This window comes from Fusarium keratoplasticum, chromosome 5 (genome assembly GCF_025433545.1).
Source record: "Fusarium keratoplasticum isolate Fu6.1 chromosome 5, whole genome shotgun sequence".
NCBI lineage: Eukaryota > Fungi > Ascomycota > Sordariomycetes > Hypocreales > Nectriaceae > Fusarium > Fusarium keratoplasticum.
Genome location: NC_070533.1, coordinates 3,614,966 through 3,629,153, shown reverse-complemented (window position 1 = coordinate 3,629,153; position 14,188 = coordinate 3,614,966). Strand labels below are relative to the sequence as shown.

At 50.6% G+C, this 14,188-nt stretch overlaps 5 protein-coding genes across 5 annotated transcripts; 1 reads left to right on the top strand and 4 right to left on the bottom strand.

The window, feature by feature from the left end:
• Nucleotides 1-287: 287 nt before the first annotated feature.
• Nucleotides 288-1,073, top strand: NCS57_00778100 (uncharacterized protein; the record flags this gene model as incomplete). Its single annotated transcript, XM_053057623.1, has 3 exons — nucleotides 288-492; nucleotides 556-659; nucleotides 717-1,073. The coding sequence occupies 3 exons, from the start codon at nucleotides 288-290 to the stop codon at nucleotides 1,071-1,073; spliced, it is 666 nt and encodes a 221-aa protein (XP_052913818.1).
• Nucleotides 1,074-1,267: 194 nt separating this feature from the next.
• Nucleotides 1,268-7,869, bottom strand: NCS57_00778000 (HET domain-containing protein; the record flags this gene model as incomplete). Its single annotated transcript, XM_053057622.1, has 8 exons — nucleotides 1,268-3,283; nucleotides 3,333-3,620; nucleotides 3,672-3,892; nucleotides 3,959-4,425; nucleotides 4,479-5,123; nucleotides 5,175-6,838; nucleotides 6,900-7,680; nucleotides 7,733-7,869. The coding sequence occupies 8 exons, from the start codon at nucleotides 7,867-7,869 to the stop codon at nucleotides 1,268-1,270; spliced, it is 6,219 nt and encodes a 2,072-aa protein (XP_052913817.1).
• Nucleotides 7,870-9,018: 1,149 nt separating this feature from the next.
• On the bottom strand, nucleotides 9,019-9,530 carry NCS57_00777900 (PARP catalytic domain-containing protein; the record flags this gene model as incomplete). Its single annotated transcript, XM_053057621.1, has 4 exons — nucleotides 9,019-9,141; nucleotides 9,194-9,333; nucleotides 9,383-9,433; nucleotides 9,488-9,530. The coding sequence occupies 4 exons, from the start codon at nucleotides 9,528-9,530 to the stop codon at nucleotides 9,019-9,021; spliced, it is 357 nt and encodes a 118-aa protein (XP_052913816.1).
• A 1,224-nt stretch (nucleotides 9,531-10,754) lies between these two features.
• On the bottom strand, nucleotides 10,755-11,639 carry NCS57_00777800 (DUF2263 domain-containing protein; the record flags this gene model as incomplete). Its single annotated transcript, XM_053057620.1, has 1 exon — nucleotides 10,755-11,639. One exon carries the CDS (start codon nucleotides 11,637-11,639, stop codon nucleotides 10,755-10,757), a length of 885 nt encoding a protein of 294 aa, XP_052913815.1.
• A 370-nt stretch (nucleotides 11,640-12,009) lies between these two features.
• Nucleotides 12,010-14,020, bottom strand: NCS57_00777700 (HET domain-containing protein; the record flags this gene model as incomplete). Its single annotated transcript, XM_053057619.1, has 2 exons — nucleotides 12,010-13,625; nucleotides 13,681-14,020. The coding sequence occupies 2 exons, from the start codon at nucleotides 14,018-14,020 to the stop codon at nucleotides 12,010-12,012; spliced, it is 1,956 nt and encodes a 651-aa protein (XP_052913814.1).
• Between the last annotated feature and the right edge of the window lie 168 nt (nucleotides 14,021-14,188).

Sequence of the window (14,188 nt, the reverse complement as noted above, 5' to 3'; positions counted from 1 at the left end):
GGTCCCTTTTTTCGGCTGCAAATTAACTCCGTGCGACTTACCAATCGATCGGGAGCAATTCTCGTCCGAATGACGGACGAGACGCGAGACGGATCGTAAATTGGCCAATCCGATTGGAGAGACAGAATGTCAGCCGAGGTTGGCTGATTCAATTATTAACAAATTAATAATTCTAGTTCTGTGCATTCATGAGGTTGGGCTATATAAGTCACCATCGTGATGCTCATGTCACCATCCTGTTCAACAATCACATTAATCACTCTTCTAACCCAACTTGAATCGACACAATGGTCTTAAAACTTTACGGATACGGCCCTTCAACTTGCACCCGTCGTGTGCGCACGGTGCTGGAGGAGAAGGGCTTGGAGTATGAGCTTCCTGCTCTTGACGTCCTTGCGGGTGCGCACAGGACTGACGAGTACGCTGAGGAGTTTCACCCCTTCAAGAAGATCCCAGTTTTGATCGACACAGAGACTGGTATCAAAGTCTACGGTAAGTAAATCATGACACTTTACGACCCCCATCTGCGTAAGGAGAATGCTAACTTTGAGATAGAAAGCAGAGCCATTGCCCACTACATTGCCGTGAAGTACCGCGACATCGGCATCGACTTGTCTCCTCCTGAGTCTGATCTCAAGGCATATGCCGGTTTCCAGCAGGTAATATTCTTCTCTAAAAATTGCTATGTTGTATGGATATCTGCTGACCCATACCAGGCCCTTTCCATTGAGCTTTCCTACTTCGACCTCAACACCACTAGAATCACCTGGGAGAAAGTGTTCAAGAAGGTGATGAACCTCGGACCCGCCGATGAGGACGTGGTCAAGGCCAAGCTCGAGGATCTCGACAAAGCCCTCCAGGGGTACGAGCGCATCCTCTCCAAGCAAAAGTATCTCGCAGGAGAGAACATCACCCTCGCCGACTTGTTCCACTTGCCGTACGGAGACATGTCGGAGCCTTTTGGCTTTGGAGAGCTTCTCGCCAAGTACCCGGCTACTGAGAAGTGGTGGAATGGCCTGAAGGAGAGGGAGAGCTGGAAGAAGGTCAATGTGAAGCACGACGAGGCTAAATAAGCGCCCCTACCGTCTACATCTCTAAGATTTCTGAGAGATTTCATCAAATCATTTCCTCTATGATCCGACAAAACTATAGAGTATACAAAATCAATAGGTCTCAGACCAGCTTATTCTAAACATGTGTCCCATACACCTTATAGTCCCAGCCAAATCGATATGTCATGAAATTCCCAACGATATGAACCACCCGCTTATACAATACAAAACTGCCTCTCCTGAGCTCCTTGGACATTCTCAGCGCCATACATAAGGCCATGCATATAGCACTCGCCCACTAGCGTATACTCCGCCTCTATGCGCTTCCTGAGCACAAACGGCGCCTTGCCGCCACCAAATGTGCATATTTCGTCGCCTTTTTGTGATCCCCCCGGTACCAGACCAGCGTAGCCTTTCTCAGTCCTGCAGAAAACAGCCTTTGAGATTCTGCTCATGAACGCCTGTGAAGTCTGCCAGTATTGCTTGACCACTCTGTCCTCTTCGGGCGATCTCTTCTTGTCTCCCCACACGAGCTGTTCTAGGTCGCTAGGCCACTCATGTGCCTCCTGATTCACAAAGTCTCGGTATGCTCGGAGGCGGTCTGTGGTCGACTCCAGGTGAGGCTTTCTTGCGTCTCCAATGGGGAGTCTGAGAAGAATGCTGTTATTACTCTCCCCGGATGGGTATGAATGAATAAACTCGATCAAGTTACGGAAGTTGTCTGCAGTACCAGAGTAGTCGGCGCCGTCCTTGCCAACCTCTCTGATTGTGGCGAAAGATGTGATTCTGTCAACCGAGATACCACTAATTTGCAAAATCGAAAGGCCAGAGTCAGATGTAGGTTGCACATCAGCCGTTGGGTGCTCCCGCTTGCCAGCGTAGAATGTGCCCTTTGCAGCATCCCATGTTGATATTGTCTGGGGGAAGTTGTGTCTTGTCCACTCAGGGATCCAAGACGAGAAGCCATAGGACTTATTCATCCCGGCCCGGCATAAGAGGTCCATGACCTGTCCCCGGTGCACAAAGCAGTTGGCGTACCTCTGGACGACTTGCTGTATACTTGAGTCATAATCCGGGTTGAACTCTTGCTGGCCGCAGTCAGAGCCGAGGCCAAGAAGAGCGAACAGCTTGTCGACAAGCTTAGTGGCCTGGCAGTGAGCAAACATGTCAAGCAAGCGGAGAAATCCAAACTTGTTACGCCCTTCTCTGAGCGACTTGCGTGCCATTCCTAGGGCATATGCGGGGCTGGCGTGTTGAAAGACGAGAACATCGTCAGGTTGATGACCACCGGAGTTGAGCCCGCGTTCGCAGAGCTGAATTGCCTCAAAGAACTCATCCCAGTCGATCGTTGATTTATCACAGATGAGAGTGACTTTGGTTGGCAGCACCAGTTCTTGCACGATCCAGACACGTTTGAACCATGGTCTATCCAAGAAGGCATCCAAATCGGCCCAGGTGTCAATATCACAGCCCCGAGACTCATTCTTGGACTTGATGCTGTCCAAGAATTCGGGCCGGTACATCGATCCGGACTGACGGGAAAACTCGGCAATGCTCTTGAGATTTTCCATCACGGTGCCGCCGTTCTGACTCTGGTCCTCTGGGCCAAGCCAAGCGACGACCTGTGTGGCTGACTGGAAGATTGTGCTCAGGAGGCGGATCTGAATAGCCTTCTCCGTAACGCTCTCCTGGTTAATGCAGATGGCGTCAATCCATAGCATTGTATCAGTCTTCTGGTCTCTGATCGCCCGCAGCGCAGAATGGAGAGAAAAGCTGATCTGCAGCGCTCCCTCAGGAGTCTCGATAAAGTGCGGTGCCAGGGAAGAGTTAATGTCGCCCCAGACGTAGGACAGAGCTTGATACTCTTCGTCAGAACCAGCCAGCACGTGGTGGACAGTACCTTCCAAGGGTTCGTCGTCCCTTCCAGGGGAGAGCTTGAAGAGCCGCATTTCCCCCGGGCGTAGGCTTCGATACCTATAGCAGCCGGAGTCCTCTGACGACACAACCTGAACGTTTGCAGCGCCTCGGATATGAAGGGGACGTGCGGTCTCGTTGAAACGAGCCCAGTAGCCGCTGGGTGCTTCCAATGAGAGGGATCCGCCATGATAGTGCCGCCAAGGGTCATCGAAAAAGGCGATTCGAGGCTCCTCGTGAAGATTACATACGACAACCAAGATGAACGCTTCAGTCAACATGATGTTTGCAGGTCTAGTCAGGGAAAGTCTCTCAGCCTAGATTACACATTAATAAGGGGAGATTATCTGCAGGAAATGAGCTTACCTTTTTCGCCTGATGCGCATTGAGTGTAAAGCCAGAGTAAATGGATTCGTCAGAAACGATGGTTTCGATGTGGAAAGTCACAGAGTCGGCCAATGACTCAATTCCTTGAAACCCTTGTTGTGCCAGGAACTGCTTGAACCTTTCCTGTGTGTCCTGCATCGTAAAAGTTGACGTGTCAGAAGCATTGTCCTGGAATGGACTGTGGCCTGCCATGTTTCGAAGAGGGCTTGTCCAATGAACACTAGGTTTGTATCCATCGCCGACGACCTCTCTCAGAAAGCTTGAGACCTAACAATCCGGTAAGATAAGAGACAATAGTGTAGTTCTTCGCTGACTTACATAGAGCTGGCCGATGAAGTTGTCTTCCATTTCGCTATGACCACCGGATGCAAGAGAATCTGGCATTGACAATGCCGTGACTCCATATTTGATGGACCTCGTCTTGGGCCCAACGGTGACAAGCCTGTAACGCTTCTGAACCTCATCCCATTCAGCAGTCCTCGCAACATAGGAGGCTGGAGAGGGAACCCGTTCGATGTAGCTACTTCTTAGTGTTTGCGCTATGGAGAGAATTATCAGTCAAGCTGTGTATTATGACAGTATGCCGTCGACTTTCAGGTTCTTACCTTGCAGGCTCAGATTGTTCAGATGATCGTCAAAGTTACTTGAGATCTTGACATCCAAAGACGAAGGTTCCGGAAGTTTTGCATTTGTGTTGTCAAATCCCTCCAGATCATTGGGTATGCCTTTTCTCTCAAGGTCACTCGAGATTCTCTGGACATCCTGTTGCACCAGAATGTGTGTGAGGAGCTGGACGTGCTCAGGGTTTGTAATGCCACAGCAGGCGGCTAGCTCTTCCGTCAGTTCCAAGGGAGGGCAGTAGATGTTGGAGTCTTCAGGAACGAGATAGATATCGAGTCCGTCTTCCTTAGTCGTCACTGATACACGGCCAGATTCTTCATGGCCATGTACGATGTCTGCGATCTGGGTGACGACGGTCCATTGCACCGATACCTTCTGCGGTTGATAGACGCATATCGCACCCAGACGGCGCAAAATAGTGCTCCTGTCTGCGTGACCCAAGGGAACAAGCCTGTATCATCGAAATATCAGCAAATATCTCTCAATACAACATGATCTACTTGCCTGGCTATGAACTCTGCTTTGGCCGTGAGCGCTTTGGTGTAGTCGACCATGCAAGGCGCTTCTCCCATCGTGCTCGTCTTTGACGTCGCCGCCTTGGAGATAATCCTCCTATCAAGGCCAAACGGACGCAAAAGCTGTTCAAGCTGAGCAAGAGTTGCGGTATCGAACGCCAAGAAAGGCAGTTTTCCTGAAAACGTCTCGCGCAGGTGACCGTGGTCAGGAATGTACCACACGTCGTCGTTGGCCATGAGACTCTCAAAGCCATCGTCCGAGCCTGATTTCGTGATGGGCCAAATCTTGCGTCCGCCTAGCTGTTTGACAATGGCTGCGTCGTTGTACTCTGACAAGGTGGCGGCATCCATGCGTCTGCTTGTTGTGATGAATAGATCGCGGAGGTAGGACAGCGAGTCAGAAGACGTGACTTGTTGAAGCTCAGATACGAGAGTCTTCAGGTTAGCGATAGGGACATTGAGGTACTTTCTGAAGAGAGTCTCATGTTGGTGAGAAGGGTAATGTCTCTTCAGGTCGGGGATCTTTCGGAGGCAGGTGAAACCTTCCCAGGTGCACCCATCCAGGCCAACCCAGCGGCTAGGGCAATGCTCTGTTGATGGAATGAAGATGAGGTTATTCTCTTCGAAGGACTTCCTGCTTATAAGTCAGAAAATGTCATGGTGAGCTCGTCTCTTTATACTGCACCTGATGGCTCCGAGTTGACTATCATCTGCACAAGTAACGATCTGATCATACAGTACGGATACAGCAGCCCTAGTGGTGTCGGTTCGTCGCAGCTCCAGCAATCGAGTGATGAAGTGCACTGGCTTTAACTCCACAATGACGTCGAAGTGTTGCAAAAAATCCCAGCCACTATCCTCCGGATCTGAGATGTCGAGAAGGGGGTAACCTTGGGCATGACCCTGCATCCCAGATGAGTATCCCCATAGACCCAGTCCAACAAGTACGTTCTTGCGTGGAAGGCATGTCTTCCTCAGCTGAACAAGCGGACCGCCACGACATTGAACGCGCCAGGAGGACAACTCATGTCGCAGTTTTTCTTTCGACCGCTTCTTATCCTTCTCGGTCGCATCAGTGGGCGTTTCCTGAATCCAACGGGAGTAGTGACTCCAATTGTGTTTCAGAACACTCAAGACTATCTTCGAAGACTGGTGATCCATCAGGTACCGAAAGTCCCTCGATAAGATAAAGCTCTTCTTGTCTTCGGAGATTGTTGATGCTAGACGGGGAAGATGTGCAACACCAAAGTTCTCGCGGATCCATTTCTTCCAATGCGTCGGATTCTCATTGCTTCGAACTCTCGAGAAAGCAAGTTCATACTTGGCGTGCAAGAAATGGAACTTGGATCTATGATTTCCGGAAAAGACGGCCCCGACAGAGTACTCCGAATTTGAGTCGACATACATGCGATGGCCTCGATCACGGCTGCCATCTTCCGCGACGAACCAGATCTTCGTGGAGACCGAGGTCCGGACCCATTGAGCACGATACAGAAAGACAATGTGGGAGACAAGTTCGTCTATGTCAACGGTTTCCGGGGCAAAGGTCATGTCCTCGTGCGCCTTGGTGATGATGTCGCAGACCATCCGGAGCCCGGACTCTCTCGCTCCGAATTCCTGAATCAGTCGAAGACGGAAAGAATCATCAGCAACGTCACGGTGGACTTCCATGGCGGAAATTCCCTTTGGAACCGGGCCGACGCTGGATCTCAGAGGCAATAGAAGTTGACCGGCATTAGGGGTAACCCATCGACCGTCTTGTAGAAGAACAATTGGCAATTCAGCGATCTGAGCCTTGTACTCTGGTGAACCGCAAAGACGAAGGAGAATAGACGCGAGTCGCGAGTGCCAGTATGAAGGCTGGGACTGAAAGACTTTGGGAAACCTCGGGATGAAGTATGAGATTTCACTTAGGAACTCATCGCTGGAAAGGGTCTTGACGCCCAGGCCATCTAGTGCACCTGTGAACTGAGATGAAAGCTCGGACGAGACCAATGTGTAGGGACAGAAGCCCCGAGGGATCATGGAGTTGCCGTCCGTGTCCGCCAGAGACGCCGGGATGCGAGTCAGCTCTGACGGAGGTTTCAAGTCGCCAGTTATCGACTTCAAGATGGGCTGCCTCGATAACAACTTGAGGATCTCTTGCCCAAGATTCTCAAAGAAGCCCGGTTGGTTGTGGTCAAAGATGAGGTAAGGGAGCCATGCATCGTAGAGACGACGGGAGTTGAAACGCCTGATCGCTGTGAGCATGGCTTCGGGGAGTTCATCAAGCAGCTTGATATTCCAGTCAGAAGAGTTGTCAATGTCCTCTCGACTGGCAGTGAGCAGGAAATCGGCTTGCATGATGAACTAGAGTGTGTGTTCAGTTAGATATCCGTGTCTTATCAAGCTGCACAGATTAATGACTAACCTTGAAGCCGTAGTTCCGGATCGGTAGAAACGAATAAACGTTTTGAGTCGCCGTAGGCGGATGTCTGAATGACATTTCTGGAAATGCAAGGAGAATGTCCGAGTGTTTCCGCCCCTTCCTTCTGTTGTCGTGCCCAAGTTTGATGGTGCGATGGCTCGAGACGAGAAATGCTGATGCATAGTCTGATATTAACGTGAATCGCTGCAAGCCATCCGGGATTCTGGAATCTGTACGCCGCTTCAACACTCTGGGAGGACGGGCCCTCTGGCCTTTTTCTGGAATAACGTGGACTTCTATACATTGAATCTTCCGAAGGAACAGCAGGAGCTGCGCATCGAGCTTCAAGAGCTCATCAGCCAAAGCCAACAGATTTAGCTTAGGCAGCAACCGGAGACGAATCGACGTATATCCTTCTCGCTCTCTGTCGGGGAAACTTGTCCAGATGGGGTCCACAGTCCCCAGCCGTTCTCTGGCATCGAACTTGAAGGAATAATGGCCCGACTTTATCCACACTTTGTCGGCAACCTTGAATACTGACTTGAACCCAATGCCCTTGTGGCCAGTCGCTTGGTCCGACTGAACTTTGGAACTTGAGCCCAGGCTGCACAGAGCGTCAACATTGGTACGAGTGAACCCGACCTCGTTAGCGTCGAAGCGGACAGTATTATCCTGTAATGTGATCACTAGAGTTGGTTCAGGCGCTTCGTAGTTGCCGTCGTCCGCGTTTTGTAGAAACTCGAGGATAAAGTGTGAAGGCTTTTGATACAAATCATCTGATAGACTAGCGAGCGTTGGTTATGAAGGTTTGCGGCACAACTCCAGGCCCTACTCACATGCCGATGGCATTGTCCATCATACCCGCGATTCCTGATTTCTTATCCTTGTCCCTGGCCTTCCGGATTTTGGCGATATGCTTCTTGGCCTCAGACTCTGACTTGGGTAAGTCTGAACCGCCATTGTATCGAAGCATCTTGGAATTTGTCGTGGTGAAGATGAGGGGAAGCGATGACAAGCATGATAAGAACCTAAAGATTGGGGTTTGGGGTGAGAGAACAGCTTAAGAATGGATGAATTGTCGTCAGGGAAGCCACCAGCAGTGCCAGCACAGCCATCATATCCTGCAGTGTTCAATTGGCCAAGACGCGGTCTTCAGAACCGAGAAGCTGGCGCCACAGCGCCAAACCAACGGTGGCAGGGTTGTGACTGGGGTGTTGAAAAGGATGCCACATGGAATTCAGGCAGCAGTTCTTTGCCAATCGACAGTCAACGTACTCAGCCGCTATCGTTTCAGGAGAGTTTACGCAGTGCGGCAAGGCGGATTCAAAACACCAGGTTCTCCCGCATTTCTTCGACGTTGACAAAGCGATTGTTGCACTATGGGACTCCCAAGCAAACAGAATTGTTCCATGAACTCTTCCACACATCACAGCAGAGCCTCGTTTCACCGCGATCTGAGGCATTTAGCGGGGAAGATAGGGGTTGGGCGCCATTCCAGCGGGCTGCGGTGCTTCTGACTGGTTCTCTGAAGAAGCAGGCTCTGGCCAAGACGTGTTTAGCGTCGTGCGGCTGACCTCAAACCTGGCTGTGCAGCGGAAATGTGGGTTGCGGGTGCAGGGTATTCTCAACCATGACGTGCGTTGATGCTGAGTGGGAGAATAAGTAGTAGCTGGCTAAAACCTGGACGAAATCTGTTAAAGTTGTTATGGCCTGATATTCTCTAAAGCCATAGAAATGGGCCTCTACTTTTTGCTACGATGCTGTCTCCTCGCCATCATTCTTATCGTCATTTAGGTACTAACGGTTTTCTGGCTCAGTTATCCCATCAAGGGTCGGGCTTCAAGTATGTCAAAAAACACAAATGAGTTCCAACGAAAAGTAGCGTTCTGACTGCAAAGGTCACACTAAGGGTTATACATCCAAGCTGTTATCAATATAATAAACTCGTGAATTCAAAGTAGACAACACGGCGATTCTTTGTGAAAGTTTCAAGTATTTAATAAAGAAGCGTAAGAAATACAACTGAACGCCTCGCAAATAGCTCAAGATCCATTGGCCGACATGCTGCAGAAATTTCCTTCCCAAAAAGCCGTTCAAAAACATCCATTGCCGGAGAATGATGTCAAGGCAGCCACTCTCGCCAGGTATACAGGATCACCCCGACTGGAATCACCGCGTCCTCGCGATACACAATCGTCTCTGGATACCTGACAGTGCCACCGTTGTGCGTCAGTACAGCCTCGACCTATCATCAACAGGTTAGTGTCTTTGGCCCAGGCCCTTGGTCTGCCACATACACTGTCGTATCCCCGGTCGGGACGGGTTCGGAAGTTGTCAGGACGCCTAAGGTACTGCGGCCTGTTGCTGACGATCCGGCAAATAAACACCGCATGGAGCCGAGAATGAATGTCTTGATTCTCAGCAAAGAGGTCGGCTTCTAAAAAGACAATCAGAACAAACCCTTCATTTAGTGTGGAGATCCTTACTGGACGACACGGTGGTGGTATATACCCCGTTCCCAAACATGCATCCCCAGTCTACCAAGGAATGGTTAGCTCTCCGCTCTCAAAGCTGTTTGGTTCTGTACTCACTTGTTCGGAGGATCTTGAAAGAATGGTTCAGAATACCACACATGCTGCACTCCGGGCTGTGGCAAGGCCTCAAGAGGCTCCCCCACTCTCCAACCAGACAGGCCCTGCGAGTCCCATGATATCGAAGCTTGTACCTGCCTCTCGAGAGTCTCCTGTATGCGTTGAAACGCCTTCCCCGATAGGACCGGCTCAGGCTGTCCTCATCGACATGGTAGATGGCCTGGACAATTGCCGACCTCTCACTGTGGCGCCAGTCTGCGTCGAAGTCCTCACGAACTGGCTGGACAGTTAGACTCTTGGATTTTTTTTTTTTTTCATTTCGTCTGTGCAAGGCAAGACTCACTTTCTCGATAGAAGCGACTGTTTTCGTTCAGGCGGTGGTAATCCTCAATAAAACCCGGTCAGTGTTGGGAAAGGTTTGTCAGGGAAAAGACTAATCGGAGCCATCTCGGAAAAGCTAGGAGGGAGCTATCGCTCCAATTTCGATCGACGTCCCGGTATTTCAAGAGGAAGCTTCCGCGCCGGTGCTCAGGTCCAGGTTTGGATGTATCCAGGAACTGAGTGCGGCTTGGTTGCTTGGATGAAAGGTACCGGGGCCATTGGGGGCAGTGTTGGAACATGTATATATAGTAATATCATAGTCTTGATTCAAAGTCATCTGAAAGGAGGTTGCCCATCCCAACGCAATGACATTGAAGCAGTACTGCAGCGTCATGGTGCTGAGACTCTACGCTGAGTGGGAGACCATTGCAAAGGTTGGCTGTTCAGCTCCTTAAATACATGAGGGATGGGTAGGATGATGACGAATCTAATGACTGCAACTGTCACGAGTTTCGACAATAGGAGCAAACAGCAGAGTTTTCAGCACGATTTTGTCCCTGTGATTCGACAGTCTGGGGATCAGGGTGCTGTGTCACGCTGGAAATGGTATTCACTAGCGAGGAGCCCCTACTGTTGTTCAGTGGTAATGTGAGGACAAATTTGAGAAGTGCAACTGCTATTCATAATGGAGCAGTAATCAAGATACCTCTTCATAGTCATGGATCATGTGCTATGGCACCCAGTCGTATACGCTGCGTTAACTCACATTTCAAGATCAAGTCGTAGGTTTTAGTCTCGTCAGGAGCCCTCCAGAGGTGCCTAGGGCTGTCATTAAGTATTATCTGAGGAATCTATTATCTTGACTCAGATCCATGACACTCAACTATACTCTTGAGCATTGGGGCCAGCCAGCCTCTTTGGAAGCATTACCACGTTCACAATGCTATCAAACTCTCTTGCCAGCAAGGACCTTCTGAAAGATCTCGTAGTTACCCTCCTGCTTCGGATCATAGACAGCAAACCAGACCTCACGCCACCAGTTCCCATGAAACTCCTTCTCACGAAGCACCTCCAACCAGCAATGGGCAACGTCCTCGGGAGGGTTTGCGTACACGCCACACCCAAACGCCCCAAGAACAAGGGAGCGGTGTCCTTTGCGAGCCGCGATCCGCAGGGCAAGTCTCATTTTGTTCTTGGTGATGTTACGATCCTCGTCCTTTTCAAAGACTGGCTGTTCGATGCCGCCCCTTAGCTTGAACGTGTGAATCCTAGGACGATAGAGGGCCGCGATGGTCACGGCACTGACGACAGGGAGGTTTCTAGGAGAAACCTCTCTCATGATGCGATGCCCATGAGCCATGTCATGACGAAAGATAAGCACATACGGGCTGTAGAGAGCTTCTTGCCCAGAGAGCGGATAGAGATTTCTGTTAAGGCTCAGAGCCAGAGAGCTGCGGTAGCACAGCGCCTCCTCTTGAGCCATGCGGCCATTTAGAAATCCACCGCAGGGCTTGTAGCGGTTCGCAAAATTGAGGATGGCCACATGCGGGCTGGCCATTCGAGGGTCGGGTGGGCCAACTTTGAGCGACTGCGACAGACGAATAGCAGCGTTGAGAGTATCCTCGTTAATGACTCTAATGGTAGCCGGCTGAGGATACGAAGGGCAGTAGTTCGGATCCAGGCGATGAAGGGTCTCGAGCGAGTACTTGCGCGCAGCGTGGGCGGCGGCTGTGCTTTGGAGCTGGCCTAGGAGATTAGGCAGAAGGCCCAAAGTCTCCTGTGCAACGTTTTTGAGGATGTCCTGCAGAGACTGAGACCCGTTGTGCCCCATGCTGTCTTTGTATGTGATGGAGCGATGCGTTTTGAGAAGTGATGAGAGATGGAGATTGCGATGTGTGAGTTTGGTGAACAAAGAAGATGTCTGAGCAAAAGAAGGAGGGGAAGCAGCCGTCTTAACCTTAGGCAGCTGCAGGTTGCACACGATCGCGGTGGCACATGTTTGCTTTGCCAGCCAAAAACGGATTAGCTAACAGTTAATAGAAGAAGAGCATTTATGAATCATTTAACGGTCGGAGACTGGATTGAACAAAGAAGTTGGACAGTGCTTCACAGGTATGTGTGAGATGAGTTGATGCTACACGTGGCATCCTTCCAGCCTCGCAACACATAAACAAACACTCCCTCGCGTCACCCTTTCTAAATCACACCAGCTTGATGAGATGACCAGAATCTGCGTCATACTCCTCACAGGGTAGCTCAGCCTTCCCCGCTGGCGACTTGAGTGCGTCGTACGTCTCGTCAAACTTCCTCGTGTCGGTGCGAACAGCACCACTGATGAAAGCATGCCCACACCGCGTATACACTCCCGGTCGTCCCATGACACCTTGAACAATAATACCTCTAATCTCTGAACTGACCTTCCACCTCTGTTCAAATGACATTGGCGCCTGAACGTCAAACAGAGGCACGAAAAAGAGCCGCTCCGCCCCGACAACGTCAGGCGAGTCAACATGAGCGGCTCTGCCGTGCTCCTCCATTCCCTTCCCCCGCATTCGACAGGACTTCGAATCGCCTTCGATTGTGATGGGGTTAAGAGCGCATCGCATGCGAAGATACCCAGAGACCTTCTCACCACGATGCTCATCAGTGTCCCGACGAAGACTGACCTCAGTGATGGAACATAGTGGGCTGACATCGTATCCTTCGTAAATATTGACTTGCTGTAGATGCACCGCTCCATTGAGCGATGCCCAAGACCATGTTGGAGCAAGATCGTTACGAGGTGGTCGATCGGCCTGCAGACTCTGCACGACCCATGCGAGTTGTATCTCCATCTTGGGCCTCCACAGACCGACACAGTACTCCATCTTGAGCTCATCTCGTAGGTGGTTGGCTACGCCTGAGATGGCGATAAGCTTGTCTCCAAGCACTGTCAAGCCACAGGCAGAGTAGGTGTTGACAATGGTCCCCCACTGGCCTAAGCCCTCATCGACGGTCTTTGCAGGTGAGAGCAAGGCCGAACCCTGCTTGCATCCAAACGTCATCGGCCTTGCCTCATATCTGGACCAGGCCGTTGAACCATGAGGAAGTGACTCGCAAGCGGTTAATTCAGCGCAGTCCCATATGACTTGGTCAAATGCAAAATGCGCGATGCGAGGCGACAACATGCGTTCCTGGGCAACCCACGATCGAAGATTAAGCGGAGCCTCGTCAACAGCTTGAGCAAAGTATCCATGGTCCACGAGATGAAATCGACCTTTGATGGCCTCGGTGTCGAGGTCAACTACCTCTGACTGCACGAGGTGGGAATCTCTGTCCTGAAATAAACCCCCGAAGCTGTTGGTCGAGGCAGTTGCTGCGATGTTGAACAAGGCATACTTGTACACCTCAAGCATGGTGCTTGCTTCCTTCTGCCAATCTTGATCCGAATTTTGTATAATACACAGTGAATCAATCCAGATATATCTAATGCCCAGGCTTCTGACGACTTGGATTGCGTCTTGAAACGTCTCTGGCAGCTCGAGGAAGGGAATGTCGTCTTTCAAGACATTGATGTTCCCGGTGGTGAGCTTCAAAATCTCAGCGCCTCCCCAACAGTGACTGAGAGAGACAAATGGGTCAGATATGGTTGTTTCAGAAGAGTCCACAAGTCTTATGCTGTCTTGTTCAACTTGGATGAGCCGGGTAGGAACCCAAGCAGCACCGGAGCTCGTAGAAGGACAAGACTGATGTTCAGTGCGGCATTTCTCCAGACAGTCTTTCAGAAAGTCTAAGCTCTCTTTTGAGCCGGTGCTTGCGCCCATTAGATTAGGCGTTTCTGGGGAGCATTTGGTCAGTTTGCAAACATTTTTATTAGCCAATATTTCACACACCTTCATCTTTGGCCTTTTCAAAATGCATCCAAGCCCCCGCGAGGAACGATCCATCGAGCTTTACTCCACTTCGGAACCAAGGCCCGTTTCTTGTCTGGTTAGCCAGGATCCCATGGCTGTACTGAATCTGCAGGGCCGAGTCCCCTTGTAGCTCAGGTCTGTTAGCTTTGACGATCTCTCGGAGGATGCCTCGGCAGATATAGCAGCGCTTGGCTTTCGCTTCAAAATCACGCAGGGAAATATCGTATTTGAACGTAGCAATCAGGAACTCTAGCCGGCTAGACTCCTTCTTCAGGGACATAGGCCGTTTGAACACGGCCTTGCATTCTTGGCACAGCATTTTCGTATTTGATACGGAAAAGAGGGGAAAGGACAGAAGGCGGTGAGGGTCAAGAGGCCTCCGCTCATTTCTTTAGTAGTCCACTGAGGCGTTTGTGTCACGAGCTATGTATGTATGCATAAAGGCGCATAGTTGGTGTGCATAACCAGCCTCCGTATAGGTACAGAA